At 54.9% G+C, this 15,415-nt stretch overlaps 1 protein-coding gene across 1 annotated transcript; it reads right to left on the bottom strand.

Annotated features, from left to right (window-relative positions):
* Positions 1-5,541: 5,541 nt before the first annotated feature.
* On the bottom strand, positions 5,542-14,985 carry LOC132249434 (zinc finger protein 154-like). Its single transcript, XM_059724542.1, has 6 exons — positions 14,258-14,985; positions 13,955-14,165; positions 12,594-12,766; positions 11,289-11,415; positions 6,823-7,979; positions 5,542-5,640 (listed from the first exon to the last, which is right to left on the bottom strand). Exons 1-6 carry the CDS (start codon positions 14,357-14,359, stop codon positions 5,542-5,544), a joined length of 1,869 nt encoding a protein of 622 aa, XP_059580525.1. The 5' UTR covers positions 14,360-14,985.
* Positions 14,986-15,415: the final 430 nt, after the last annotated feature.

Here is a 15,415-nt window from a genome sequence, read left to right as displayed (position 1 = left end):
GAGCTGCTGGGAGGACCAGGACTGACTAGTACCACTGAGATGAGTTTTCTTTGACCCAGAGCTGTCATATTGAATGAAATAGTTTGAATGTTTGTAATAGTTGCCCATTAGCCAGTTTAGGAAGAAGACAAGATTTATCTTCTTATCTAGGCCATTGTTTTGGTCCGTGTGGAAGGTCCTAGCTTTGCTCAAAGTCTTAACTCTTGAATTTTATCTTTAGAGGCCTTTATAACAAAGTTAACATAAAAACGACCCTTAAGCAAACATCCCACATTCCGAGAGATCAAACCCTAGGAGACTTTTAAAAGATTGGAAATAAAAGTCAACTCAATGACATGGAAATTCCCCAAAGTAATTAAAATGGTCAAGAAAAGAAACTGATTACCAAGCAAAAGAATCTGTTAAGTAAGATCCAAGCCCAAATTTGGGAGTAATGACAGGTTTGGGTAGGAGGAGCCCAGGACGGCAACTTGCTCAATAAAAATTGTAACCTACTGTCCCAATTTGGAGGTAACCTCACTTGCAGAACATCGAAGGAAGAATCGCAAGTGTGGGCCGGATCAGACTGATCACCTGAACAACCCTCTCTGTGAACACGAAGCTGCAGAGCACCCGAAAGGGACTGAAAGAAGGGGACTTGTTCCTATCACTGCTAAGACCAACCCTAAAACCAGAACTAAAGAATGAAGGTATACCTGGGGATTTGGTTTCTCGGAATTCTAGGATTGTAAGTATATTATGAAAAATAATAGTATTGATTCAAATTTAACTTTGAGTTGTAATTGTAGTTGTTTTTGTAATACTAATTCTTATAGCATTCTTTGGGAAGGAAGTGCATTTGGAGCATTGTTTCTGATATATGTAGATATTGTGTTCTTAATGTTTGTGGTATGTCTTAAAGCTAAGCAGTGTTATATGTGTAGCAAAGAAATTTAAAATAAAATTGTGTTGTATGAATTAAGAGTGTAATCATTGTGAAATCGTGCAAGTAGCTAAAAATTTCCCCAGCCAGTGCATCAAACGAATCAGTAAGTTGTGTGGGATTTTCTCTATCCCATAACCCACTAGAGACAAGCAGCACCGGGACCCAAAGCTGCTGGTGCTAAGGGGCGCGGGGGCTGGGGCTGGGCTGGGGCTGGCTGCAGCGCTGGGCTTCCCCTCTTGCAGGGAGCAGGACTGAACCCAGGACTGTGCTGGGGAGCTGCCACATGGTACCCAGGCCCAGGAGGCCCTTGCCCAGCTGCTGGGCGCTGCCTCCCAGGGCAGCAGGGGAGAGGCCCCCCTGCCATGGGGGTGGGCATGAGGCAGGGGCTGCCCGGCCTGGGGCTGCCCCAGGCCAGCTGTCCACAGACCATGAGGGCAGGGGATATCCAGGCCCAGCCCAGCAGAGGAGGGTCTGGGGGCTCCTGTGGGAGCAGGGGAGCTGCATGCCTCACACCGACCTGCCAGAGCCCAGGGGCAGGGCACGGACCCCTCCCACCACAGGGCCCCCTGCTTGTGCCTCCGATGTGTCTGCTCCACATCCACGTGCCAGCTTCCCCTCACCAGAGCACACACCTTCTCTCCCCCAGGCCTGGACTCCCCTGCCCCTTGCACACCCAGAGCACACAACTTCTCTTCCCCAGGCCCAAACCCCTTGCCCCTTGCACGTGCAGAGCACACACCTTGTCTCCCCCAGTCCTGGACTCCTCTACCCCTTGCACATGCAGAGCACACACCTTCTCTTCTCCACACCTGGACTCCCCTGCCCCTTGCACACCCCTCCACATGAGCACGGAGCCCTCCTCCCCCTCTCCAGCCTCAGTTTTCCCAGCAGCAGGGGGTGGTGCCCGCCCAGTGGGGCTTGCACTGGGGGCAGCAGGAGCAGGCAAAGGTGGCAGCCTGGTGCCCAACCCCTGCCCCCTCCCTCAGCTCCCCTTCCCCTCCCTCAGCCCCACTGTCCAGTTGCACCCACCCAGGGACAAGTTGTGGGAGGGGGGGTGAGTGTGCACCTGCCCAACCTGCATGTGGGTGTGCATGTGGGTGTGCTTGTCCTCCTGCATGGGGGGTGTGTGCCCATCCTGCTGCACAGGTGTGTGCACGTGTGTGCCTTCCTGCATGGGGTGTATGCATGCACACATGCATCCCTTTCTGCACAGGGTGTGCGTGTGTTTATATGCCCACCCTCCTGCATAGGGGGTGGGGTGCACACTGTATGGCATCATGAGGTGAGCGTGCACACCCTTCCCGGAGTGCTGGACGTGGTGAGCAGGGGCAGAGAGGGGGAGCAGGGCCAGTTGTCCCCTGTAGTGGGGCATGGTTTCTACCTGGCAGCTCCCGAGTTCATTCCCACCCCCCTGCAGCTCCAGCAGGGCACTACCAGCCCATTCCTCCTCCTCTTTAGCCTCAGTTTCCCCTGCTGCAGCAGGAGACCACTGCTCCTAGTCCTGTCCCTGACATTCACGGAGAAATGCCCGTCTCCATCTGCGCTGTTGTTGCCCCAAGACTGGGGTCAAACCCCACTCAGTCTTCTCTTCTCCAGACTCAATCACCTGAACTCTTCCAGCCTCTCCCCCTGCCTCCCAGGCCCCTCATCCTTTGGGTCCCTCTTTGCTGGCCTCTGTCCAACCTGCCCACCTCCTCCTGGAAGTGTGGGGTCCCGAACCAGACACAGGAAGGAGACCTGGAAGTGATTGTGGAGAGTTCAATAAGAGCATCAGCTCCATGCCTAGCAACCATGAAGAAAACAATGGAAAATGTGAGGGCTGATGAGGAAGAGAATTGTGAACAAGATTGAAAGCATCATGATACCCCTTTATGAATCCATGGTGCACCCACACCTCGAATCCTGTGCCCAGGTCTGGTCCCTGCATGTCTGGCAGGATCTAGGGGGACTTGAGCAGGTCCAGAGAACAACGGTACAGAGGGCCTTCCCTATGAACAGAGACTAACAGAGCCCCAGGTCTGCTCAGGTTGGTGTCCCCCAAGGTGCCGTTCTCGGACCTGTACTGTTTAATGTCTTCTTAGACGATCTGGACACTGGTGTCAAAAGACTGGCCGAGTTCGCTGACAACACCAAACTTTGGGGAAGAGTGTCTGCACTTGAGGATAGGCTGGTGATCCAGGCTGATCTTGACAGTCTTGCAAGGTGGGCAGAGGAAAACCTGCTGGCATTCAAAATGGGCAAATGCAAGGTGTTCCACCTCCGGAATAAAAACTTGCATCACACTTACAGGCTCAGCAATGCTACACGCACTAGCACCATGACCAAAAGAGACTTGGGGATTATGACTGACCACAAGATGAATATAAGCCGCCAATGCGATACCACAGCCGGCAAAGCAAATAAAACTCTGGCTTCCATCTACTGATGCATCTCAAGCAAGACCCAAGAAGTCATCCTCCTGCTGTACTTGGCCTTGGTGAGGCTGCAGCTGGAGTAGTGCATCCAATTCTGGGGTCCACAATTTAGGAAGGACATGGAGAAATTTAGAAAGAAGAGAGCCACGTGCATGATCTGAGGGCAGAGAACAGGCCTTATGAAGAGAGGGTCCGAGCTATGGGACTGAGATTGGCGGTACACCCTCTGTGAAAAGCACTGCTGATGCTGCTGGCAGTGCGTGCAGGCTGTTGCTGCTTGCCACCCCCTCCATCGCCACCATCACCTCTGGCAGCATCTGCAGGCAGTCCCTGATCACCACTGGCCACCACCACTGCTGACCACCAATGTTCATTCCCTCTCGCCCCACACTGCCAACACCACTGTGGCTGCCTGCTGGAGCTCCCCGCTCACTGCCGCCACCCCAGGGGACGACAAGGTCCAACAGTCACAAACTCCTGCAAGACTGTTTTAGGGTGGCATAAGGAAAAACTTCTTCACTGTCCGAGCCCCCAAGGCCTGGAATAGGCTCCCCCAGACGTGGTGCAATCACCTACTCTGGACACTTTCAAGAAACATTTCTCTTGCTGGGATCCTTTGACCCTAGCTGACTTCTTGCCCCGGGGCAGGGGGCTGAACCCAGTGGTCTTACGAGGTCCCTTCCAGCCCTAATGTCTATGCAATTACTTCTATGAAAGGTTCTGCTTTCGGTCCGCAGTTTGCCAGTCCGCAGTCTAAAATGGTTGGGAGCCACAGCTCTAGGTGACGTTCTCATCATGGAAATCCTAGAACAGAGGGGCTGCGGAGGCCTGCAGAGGTCACCTCCACTCCAGTCGCTGCCTGAGTCAGCATTAGCCCTGTCCAAACCAGCCCAGACAAACCCATCATTGAACTTCTAAGCCAAACTGCCACAAGCCTGACACAGTAGCAGACATCGCACCTGATCCTGCCCCAGGAAAAGCAGGGGGCCATGGTGCTCATCCTCTGGATGCTGTGACAGGTTGTTAATCTACACTCCAGGGATCCCAGGCAGAGGCCGGGATCACACTATAAAGGCAGGCAAAGCTCCCCAGTTTGTACTGGTCTGACCAGGGGGCTCAGACACATCCTGGTGCTCAGGAGGCATCCCTGGGATGGAGCCAAGCCAGCCTGGAGATCCCCCAGGGCTGCAGGGAGGGTGGTCACCGGTTGGGCTTGGGCTTTTTTGGGCACAGGATGGGGAGTTTAAGTAGAAGGAGAGAGAGGAAGAAATGGAGGTCCACCCATCCCCCTACCCCATGACAGCCCACCCCATACCTGCCCCAGGTGAGCAGACACCCCCATAGCACCCTGGAAAATGCTGGAAAATGGCGGTATAGCACCCTCTGTCCCATTACAGCCCCTATCACACCTGCCCCAGGTAAGTGTGGACCCCCCAGTCTCCCCAGTAGGTGTGCCTCATACATACCACAGGTGGAGTTGTGCCCCCCCCCCCAATGATGATGCCCCCTGCAGGGCAATGAGGTATCACCCCTACCTACCCCGGCTCCCTTCACACCTGCCCCAGGTGAACACAGATCTCACCCTTGCAGCACTCACTGCAGAAGCTTGAGGGCATTACCACCCCCCCGCCCCGCCCCTACACATCAAGTGCAATATAACCTCCTCGACCTGGCTCTGGATGTGCACTCACCTCTGCAGTGCTCCCTGCAGCGGGCGTGAGGGTGTAACACCCCCTGCCAGCTACCACAGCCCCTGGGTCTGGGACAGACACCAGCATCTGCATCAGGTCAGTGCAGTCCCTCCCCCACCCCCCTGCATCCGGTGCCCCTTGCCCTGCAGGGCATGGCAGTAATGACCCCAGCTCCAGCCCTGCGCCTGACTCTGCAGGGGCAGGTGGTGCAACCCACCAACCCCCACAGGGGACAAACTCAGCCCGATTCCCCCATGCTTGGCTGGACAGCTGTGCCCAATGCCCCACCCCAGGCCCAGCACACACCACCGGTCCTGACTCTAATACCTGCCCCAGCATTACATGTTGCAGGCATGCTGGCAGGGGTGCTGTCACTGTTGTGGAAAACCTGCTCTCCCAAGGGTGGGGAGACACCCCACTGGAGCTGGCACCATGCACAGACTACCCCCCACTCCTCCCGTCACCTCCATGGTGCAGATGGGTGGTTGTGGTGGGTGAGGGCAAGAACAGGTCAGACAGTGCTGGCTTGGGGCACCTGTTGAGCCACTGGCCAGTTGCTCGCCCAGACTTGCTCACGCTGTGGTGCTGGCTCACCCAGCTCTGCGTCCTGCTGTGGGAAGAGGGCAAAAGGGGTGGGAGCAGCCAGTCAGGAAGCAGCAGGGTGGGTAGATCAGACCACCTCTTGCTCCCAAGGGTTAGCAACAATCTCTGGATTGTGGTGAATCATTTAGAAAGGGAAGGGGCTGGGAAGTCACAGAGAGATCTGCCCTGGAAAGGATTGCGTGCCTGGGTCTGTTCCCATTGCACAGCTCCAGAGAGGACACAGAGATCAACCACAGGGGTGGTATGCTCAGTTCTGGGGCTTTAGTAGCAGGGAATGCATGAGAGAGAATACAATGAAGGGGAGGAGGGCAGGGGAGCAGCACACACCCTGTGGTGCACAGCTCTGCAGAGGCTGAAAAGCAAAACAGGCCAAAAAGGCTCCAGGAGTGGCAGAAGCAACTCCTTGCAGAGCCCACTGGGCATGGGCAGGTCTGGGAGAGGGGAGATGTGGTGGTGAGGAAAGGTGAGGTCAGGGAGGAGGGTAGGGAATGCTTCCCCAGCCATAAATGCACTCCTCCCTGCAACTCAGGGGCTCATATACCAGAACCCCTGGACTGGGAGGAAGGAGAAAGCTGGGAGGCAGCCAAGAAAAGTCCCCGGGTGTCACTTGAAGTCAGCTGTCTGGGGGAGGGCACCCTAGCATGAAGGCACTTCTTCCCCTGGGAGTACTTTTAGAGAATGATGGGGAATGCACAGGCTCCAAGGTTGATGCAAAGATCATCTCCTCCTCACCCCACATCGGGGCTGACCTCTGTCTGAGGTGTTTCCTCTTAACACCCCCCCGCTGACAATCGTACCTTGGGGGCCAGCCTCTGGGCTCTGGACTCCCACTGTACCCTACAAGGGACAAAGCCTGGGGGAACTCTTTCTGCAGTCCACCAGCATGAGGGTGCTTGTCTGAATGCGGCCACTGGTGGGTGCTGAGCAGGCAGACATCTCCAAGCCCTTCCTGCACTGCTGGCAGAATTAGGGATGCTTCTGAGTGTGGATGGGTGGGAGAGATGGGTGAAGCCTTTCCAATACTCAGAGCACCCATGTAGCTTCTCCCCTGTGTAGACTCACTGGTGTTCAAAACAGGCTGGAGGAGTAGGTGAAGCTCTTCCTACACTAAAAGCAACGATGTGGCTTCTCCCTTTGTGGATGCGCTGGTGATGGGCCAGGTAGGAGGACCGAGTGAAGCTCTTCCCACAGTCAGAGCACAGATATGGCTTCCCCCGGTGTGGATGCGCTGGTGCCGGGCCAGGGTGGAGGACTGGGTGAAGCTCTTCCCACACACAGAGCACTGATGTGGCTTCTCTCCTGTGTGGATGCGCTGGTGCCGGGCCAGGCAGAAGGGGATGCTGAAACTCTTCCCACACTCAGAGCACTGATATGGCGTCTCCCCTGTGTAGACATGTTGGTGCTTGGCCAGGTGGGAGTGGTAGGTGAAGCTCTTCCCACACTCAGAGCACTGATATGGCTTCTCCCTTGTGTGCATGCACCTCTGCTTGGTCAGGCTGGAGAGCTGCCTGAAGCTCTTCCCACGCTTCGTGCAGCAGTGTGGCTGCTGCCCCCTCTGCACACACTGGTGGTACAACAGGCCTTGCCAGCTGATGAAGTTCTTCCTGCACTTGGTGCAGCGGTGTGCCTTCCTTCCCAAGTGCATCCGACGGTGCTGAACCAGGGAGAAGAAATGGGTGAAGGTCTTACCACATGTGACACAGCGGTACTGACACTTCTTCCTGTGCACATCCTGGGTTTTGAACAGCTCCAAGCTGCGCACAAAGCTCTTCCCCCTTTTGGTGAAGCGGTGGGGGAGCTGTCCAGAATGGATCTGGCGGTGAGCAGCCAGGGTCGAGAGGCAGGTGAAACTCTTCCCACACTTGGCACATACATGGGGCTTCTCCCCAGAGTGCCTTATCTTGTGCAGAGTCAGGAGTGAGGGGCAGCTAAAACTTTCCCTGCACTGAGGGCAGGGGTGGGCTCTCCCCCTGGGCTTAGTAGTGAGTTCTTGCTTCCCTTTGAGGCCCCCCATACTGACTTGGTTTGCATCTAGTCTCTCTCTGCAGTGGACCTTTGCTTTCTGCCTCTTCAGGTGCCTCAGCATGACATATTCTTCCTTGCACCTTGGGCTTTTTCTGGCTTCTTTCCCTTCTTCACTCCAATGCCCAACTAGAGATGGGACCGCATTCATTGCTACAGTCTCCTGCTTCTGGGGCATCCCCTGATCCTTGTGCCATTGGTCCTTCGCTGGGCTCAGGGAATCCACCTCACCCATACTCCCCAGGGAAGCCCAGGCTGGCTCCAGCTTTCCAGGCCCTTCCTCAGGAGCCTGCTCCTCACTTCTGCTCAGCAACCAGGCATGTCCTGCATGGGAGGAAGAAACACCAAATTACTTCCTGCCCTGCTGCCAGACTCTCAAAGTTTCTGGGCCAGCTCCCAGCCCCATCACCTCGTGCCCTGCTCCAAGAAACGTGTGGGACATGTATGCTAAGGACAGTACCTGAATAGGATCGTGTTTTAACAGGCTGAGGATGAGACCAGGAGGATCTGCTATGAATAAAACTGAGGCTCTCAAAGGGCTGCTGTACCCCACAGCACCAGTGGGTCCAGGGGGAGATGACACTGAGCCCTCCACCTGACTGGGCTGACACACTCCAGAAGCCCCAGTGCTTTGGCAAGACCCATCTGCAATGCTTGCCCTTGATCTCTGGCAGTCAAGAAGGCAGCATCTGGGTACAAAGGTGAACAGCCTCGGGGTGCATTTCTGGGACTTGTCACCAGCCAGGAGTGTGTGGTGAGCACTGCCTTACACTGCTTGGTAGCAAAAGCCATCATGTTTCATGCATTATCCCTCCAAGAAATGTTTTGGAAGTGGAGGATTGAGAGCTGTGGTCTCCCTTCTGGAAGGAGCAGTGATCTGCTTCCTGCCTGTTTCTGGGGCAATGTCTAATGCAGGGAATGATCTCACGGAGCTTCCCTCTGCTAATGAACCCCAGGCAGCCTCCACATCACAGGAATCTGCACTGGGACAAAGGCCTTGGCACGAACCCGCACACGGACTCTGGGCTGAGCCTCAGGCTTTGTGACACTCAGGGCTCCAGAGAGGAAACGGCACAGGGAAGAGTCTGGTACAAACAGTGGGGTATTCCCTTCCCGTCACAACATGAAATCTTCTGAATCCCACCCACTCCACTGACCCACTTCATGCAGCCTGAGACCAGGATTACACACATCCTGTGCTCCAGGTCACTCCTACCAGGAGACACCAGGGACAGCCCCAGACTCTCTCTTGTCCAACAAGAATGGCTGGGGGGCGCAAAAAACCCAGAAGTGAGAGGCTGTGCCCATGAGGGATGAAGATAACCAGGGCAGAAGAGCCTAAAGATTAGTCCTGGTTAAGTCCTGAAAACGACACCCTCCTGGGACCGGTTAGTGTGGTGGGGCTACTTGTGGCAGGGCAGTCTCTACAAAATGCCACATGTTGACACCCGAGAAAGGCAAGTTCAGAGCGCCTGAAAACCTTGGTTCCCACTGCTTTGTGGGTTACTCTTTGCTGGGAAAAGGACAGGGGGAGCCTACCCAAACAGAAAAACCCCTGGTGAAAGCCAAGAAGGGAAGTTGTGTGGCAGGGTAGACCTTGCAGCAGCCGTCACTTGAAGCAGAAAAGATTGCTAAAAAAGCAGCCTCAAGCTGCAAAGAGGGGAATCTGTGAAGGAGCTCCAGCAGGGCCAGGGCCAGCCACAGTGTCAAAAGTGACCCCATGACATGAACGTTAGGGGTTAAGCCCTTCCCTTTTTTGTCTGCATTTTCCAGGATGTGGACCAGCAGTGAATCATCAAGAAGTTCACTTGGTACAAAGAAGATTCGAGCTTCATTGTGTTATGCATAGTAATTGTCTTGCTTGCTCGGCAGTGTTTGTGTACCGTTACTGCTGTAAGTGGTTGTGGTGTTAACTATGCTAGACAATGAAATGTAAGCAGAACGTCTGGATGAGTTCTGGAATATCTGCAAAGTGGCTACAGAAAATGGTACATCCCTGGAGTATGGCCTCCAGGGCCTTAAAAATATCAGTCATGCCAAAGATCGAAAAGGGCGGACTGACTGTGTTTTTATTCTCATCCTTTTGTTGGTTTTCTTTTGACCCTTAGCATTTCTCCAGCATCTTGCAGGGCAGAGGGGCACTGGTAGTGCTCCAATGGCACAAGCAATCCATTTGAAACAACAAGGAAAGCGTTGCCCATTATATAGAAGGGACAGAATTCCCGAGAACATGTCTGGACCCCAAAAGCTCTGATCACGGGATGTTTCTCTGATCTAAAAAGCCATCTTAAATATCAAAGAAAACCATCATGTGAGTACTGGAAGAGATTAAAAAACTTACCCATAATTATTGCTGGTGAAAACCTGTTTGGTTGGTAAGGAAGGGGAGATTAGGCAATTTGGCACGAGAAAGTTATTCAAGTAATGGACAAAGGAATGGGGTTTTGTGTGCATGCTGTTAGCCTGGGGAGTTGGGGGGCAGTCGTGCAATTTTTACTTGAACAGCGGGAAAGCCAGAAACAAACATCTCCCACACTCAGCGGAGGACACGAGGCCAGCACCACCAAAGGTTGCTGCTGTAATGTCTAAGGGAGCCACTTTTTGGGTCGTAGTACAGGAAGGACACTTGTAATAATTACTATTAAAGTTTACTTAATGTTAAATCAGCAAGGGGCCATGTCAACCCTTGGGGGTCTTTGACAAAAAGAATCCTGTTGGTAACAGTTTCCACAGTTTGAATTTTAAGGAGTGGAACAACACCTGTCTGCACACATGACAACATAAGCGATTTGAGGTCAGCACCCTGAAATGTCAGCACAGAGCAGGTCTGAAGTTTCCAGGCTCCCTTTCACCCTGGGCATGCAGCATCTGTGAGAGGGGAGTTGGGTGGAGGAAACAGCCACAATTCACCTGGCAGCAGGTCCTCCGACCTCGAGATTTCCCCACAGTCCTCATCGTCACACACCCAGAGCTGCACCTGTCCTGACTAGATGCGGCAGAGTAAGTCAGGTGTGGGACCTTGATATCCTGTTTGGCCAGTGTTGAAAGAGAGTTTATCCACTGGTACTGGATGCAGAATAAGCAACTGAAATTTGGGGAATGGAGCCAATGAACTCAAGGATTATACTAAGGACTTGAAGGACAAGGGAGGATGGACATTTAGGATGAAAGGGAAGGCATAGCATGGAGAAGAGGATGGTCTTTTTCATCCAGGCAGTGGACATATGGTCACAAGAAAGGAAACACCAGTGTAATTCCAGGCAAATGAGTGGAAATGAGTTTGGACAAGACACATTAGGCAAGAGAGGGAGGAAATCAGAATAACTGCCCAAGGAACAGCTGTTAGTGCATTTTTAGGCCCAATGAATGGCAAATGATATGAGCATGGTGAGAAGGCAAAGGGAAATCATGTTATCAAGGGGGAAGACTCCAAGGAAGGTGGCTGGATCAAATGAAGGAGGAATATATACAAGTGTGAAATGTGAGAGGTCTGATCATGGACAGAGCAGTGGGGAGCAAAGGGATTTAAGCCACCGGCCAAAAGTTCATGAGGATGAGACTGTTAAAACCAGAGAGAAGACAACACTTCAGAGCTCACATGGCTCCAAGGCAAAGCAAGAACCAGAGCTTTACCTAGGAAAACAAGGGCTTGGTAGTTCTTCAGCATCTGGTCCCGGTAAAGCTCCTTGTCTTCCTCTTCCAGCAGCTCCCACTCCTCCCATGTGAAATACACTGCCACGTCCTCAAACACCTCCCGGAGCTGCAGTCACAAGTGTTACAGCATCAGTATCTCCTGCCCCAGCTGCCCCCACGGCCCTGTCTGCACTCACTCTGCACTACAGTGCTTTGCAAGCTTAGCCATGACAGGAGCGGGGGTATGCTATTCAGCTGGCACATGATATGCAAGGATCCTGGTTTTGTCTGTTTAAAAACTGCAAATTCTCTCATAAGAGAAAAAATTGCTCCCAACCCATAGCCAACCCCCGCCCCATGCTGGTGCCCCACAGGCCCCTGGTCCTGCTGGTGACATCTGGTCCAGGAAGAGACAAAGGCTTGTGGCAAGACACTTTCACCTCACTGGACTTCCCAGTGCTGACCTCAGAGCAGCTGTTCTTGGACCAAACACTTCAAAACAAACCTGAACATGGAGTTGTACAACCAGAAATCATCTGGTGGCTGGGCTGTGTTAGGCACGGCCCAAACAGGGACCTTATCCAATTACGATAATTGGGACCTTATCTAATTAGGATAAATGCAAACAGGGATTCTTATCCAATTAACTAGATTAGCTGCTGTGTCCCCTTTGTGCGGGGGGGGTCTTTACTTACATTCCCCTCTCCCAGCACTGTCCACCTTCCCACGACGCTGCCCCCCTAGACTTGGTATTCAAAAGACTCTCTCTATTTAATAGTCTGGTCTGTGCATATCCTTTAATTTCAATTTATGAAATGAGCATGGAATTGAAAAAACCTTTGCTGTGCCTCTGATTCAGTTAGTTTGTAAGCTGCAAATCTATCCTGGCTTCTGCCTCACCTCACACTAACACAGATAATCAGCAGCCAGGTGTGCTGCTCACTCATACCAAACTGATGGGCTGGGGAGACCCTGCTGGCATCAGTGGCAGAGACCCTCTGTGCTCCCCAGTCCTAGCCAGGCGGAAGAGGACTTGCTGGGCTCAGCTGTAGAGACCATTACCCCAGGCTTCCTGGTGCTGGCTGGCTGGACTCTGACCAGACCTTCCCATGCCAGCACCCCTGGCTCTGCCCCCGGGAGCACGCTGCTATTAATGCCACCTGGGGTGTTTGCAATCTCCATCACTAGAGACTCCTCACTCTTCAGGTCTCTCTGCTACCCAAACTCTTGACAGCACCCCCGGCTCCTCCTGGGCTCTGCCCAAGCTGCATTCCCACCCCCATCTGGAGCTGGTGCCCTGCTCACCTCCATGCTCTCCCCCTGCTTTGCAGGCCTGCCCTGCCCCTTCTGCAGCTGGCCTGGCCCAGGTGTCAGGGAGCTGCTCTGTCCCCGTTTCCCTGCAGAGGGTCTCTGCAGCTCCAGGTTGACAGGCCCTTCCTTGGGAGGCTGCTGATCTGCTCTGCTCAGGGTCCCAGCACCTGCGGGTGGGAAGAGTGCACAGGTTAGCCCTGAGGTGGTGGCATGGCGAAAGCCCTACTAGTGTCCTGGACTGGCCTGGGATGAAAGCAGCTGGAGGCTTCAGTGTGTGGAAGAGAGGGAACATGGGAGACTCATCATCCTATGGCAAGAGGCTGGAGATGAGCCCCTAGAACTGTCCCAGCGCTGGTGGTGATCACAGCACCGTGACATCGTATCGCTCCCTGGGAAAGGATCTGGAGGGATGCTGGTGCTGTGTCACGTCCACATGTCTGGTCGGGGTTGGGGGGGAAATGCAGGGCCAGCCTACTCCAGGACGCGTGAAATGCTTCCAGGGGCACCGGGAGAACAAGAGCCGCCAACCTGCTGGAGCACGGACCCATCAAACGGTTCTGGCAGAGAGATTTCTACACTGGGGGACAAGGCTTCCTGCCACTGGAAAGGGGAGACCCACCACTCCTCCTCACCTCGCCTGGGGAAGGGCCTGGTCTGGCGCACCCGCCTGGGGACCCTCCACATGCCGACAGCTCCCAGGGATCTGCAGCAGGACAGAGGCCTGGGTTAACTGCACCTGGACCAGCCAGAGGCCACTGGGGACTCATTTCCTCATCACCTGCACCAGCCTCTTATTGATTGATATTATTACAACACTGATCTTAGAACAGCAATTAGATCACTGATTGTGACTGTGGCAGCACGGCAAGAGCCAGTAATGTAAAGCATCTTTCTGTGAGGAGCGATGCAGGCAGTGAGAAAGTTCTTGGGCCTTGGACCACCCATAGAGACCAGAGCCCTGTCCCACCCCAGCCACACAGTTACCAACTTTGCAGCCCTGTCCCAGGCAGGGGCAGGCATTGGAGTCTCTCACCCCAACAGCAGGACAGTCGCTCAGGCTCCTAACTGCAAGCCAGGACTTCATCCCGCATCTCACCTGCCCCTGGCTCCTTGGAGTCATTCAAGAGCCACCAGCTACTGTCCGCTCTGCTCCGCTCGCTGTCCCCGCTTGCAGCACTTGTTTGGAGCCTGCATCCTCACTCCCGTCCCTGTTTTCTATTTAGTTGTCCCCCAAAATCAACTGGCATAAACCCAGTAGCCAACACTAATAATAGCGGGGGGTGGAGGGAGGTAACTGTTGCTCTTTAGGTGTTGAGCCCACGTTAATCTTGCACATCAAAAAGGTTGGTAAGGACCTGGCTCCAGGTTAAGTGGAGGCTCCTCTTTGGCGACATGAGGCAGCTTGTCCTCGGGCCCTGGGGTTTCTCTCTCTCCTGCCTCCACCAGAGGCCTGTCCTCACAACGAGCCTTTGGCTGCTGCACCCAGGAATCACCAGGCTCCAGCAGAGCACCAGTGGGCTGCATCTTGTCTGAGGACACCTCCTCGACCTTCACATGCACTGTGACCTGGGGACGAGATAAATGTGTCACTGGGGAGCTGGGAAGCAACATTCCCCAGACACGTGGAAATACAAATGGCACCAACCAAACGCTCTCACCTGGAGCTTCTCGTCCTCCACCTGTACCAGCTGAAACCCCTCGGCCAGGGCCACAGCCTGAGTGCAGGTCGCCACGCGGGACCTGCGCACCCAGCTCTGCATGTCCTGGGGCAGGATGGCCAGCAACTGTTCCAGCACCACCAGCTCCAGGATCTGCTCCTTGCTGCAGCTCTGGGGCTCCAGCCAGCGCCGGCAGAGCTCCCACAGGCGGCTGCAAATCTTCCTTGGGCCTTCGGCTTCCCGGTAGTGAAGGCCGTGGAAGAGCTGGCGCGCCAGGGCTCTGGGGTGGGGAGCTCATCCTGCAGTGCCAGCTGTGGGGTTGTGGAGAGCAGCTTGGCCTCACAAGGGGGCTGCATGGCCTGCATTGTGTCCTGCCCCCAAATCTCTCTGTGCTGGACCAGCTCTGGTCTGGATGACACGAGGGACTTCTGCACCCTCAGCCCCTGGCTGCAGACCTCCTGGGCCCTGCTCCTCCAGCTCCTGCTGCGAAGGGAAGGCGCGTAGCTGCCACGGGCTGCAGCGCAGCAGCCACGTCTCCCCAGGAGGGATCTCACCCAGCCGGGGGCCTGGGCTCTCGCTCTCTGTACACTCGTGCACGGCGCCTGTGGGAAAGGAGACAGTAGAAATCTGACCATGGATCCGAGACCCGGGACCGTAACCCTGGCCCAGCTTGAGGTTTACCCAGCCCTGATGCTCCCGACCACCCCACTCGGAGCAGTCTTGGAGCCCTCCCCACCTCCCCTCCAGCCCCAGCGCAGGATGCGGGCACCGGGCTGGCTGGAGAAATGGCACCGCCGCAGCTCTCCACCCCTTCCCCAGCCCAACAGCTGCTCCCTCCCCCCAGCCCTGCACTTAGGGTGACCCCCGCTCCCTGGCTGGATGGGACAGTGCCCAAATAGGAACCTCAAATCCTGGTCCTGGGCTGCATAACCCGGGACAGCATTTGTCCAAATTCAGTGTCTAGAGGGGTTGGGAAACCGTGGGTTTCCCTTTGCAGGCGGGCAGCATTCAGGCGTGCAAGAGGGACACAGGGGGCACCAGGCACTTGGACACACGGACACACGCGCGCACACGGACACACACACACACACACACACACGCGCGCGCGCGCGCGCGCACGGCCGTGAATCCGGTGGGGAAGGCTGGAGAGCAGCTCCC

Source organism: Alligator mississippiensis, chromosome 1 (assembly GCF_030867095.1).
Source record: "Alligator mississippiensis isolate rAllMis1 chromosome 1, rAllMis1, whole genome shotgun sequence".
In the NCBI taxonomy this organism is placed as follows: domain Eukaryota; kingdom Metazoa; phylum Chordata; order Crocodylia; family Alligatoridae; genus Alligator; species Alligator mississippiensis.
Note: the sequence above shows the minus strand (reverse complement) of the source record. Positions and strands in the feature narration are given on the sequence as shown.

Excerpts from the sequence above, each read along its gene's own strand:
- LOC132249434 (XM_059724542.1), bottom strand. The coding sequence starts at position 14,359 with ATGCAGAGCTGGGTGCGCAGGTCCCGCGTGGCGACCTGCACTCAGGCT. Across the intron at positions 14,166-14,257 it reads TGGAGGACGAGAAGCTCCAG|GTCACAGTGCATGTGAAGGT; the intron begins GTGAGAGCGTTT and ends TCTCGTCCCCAG. Across the intron at positions 7,980-11,288 it reads CCAAGCCCTTGTTTTCCTAG|GACATGCCTGGTTGCTGAGC; the intron begins GTAAAGCTCTGG and ends CCTCCCATGCAG.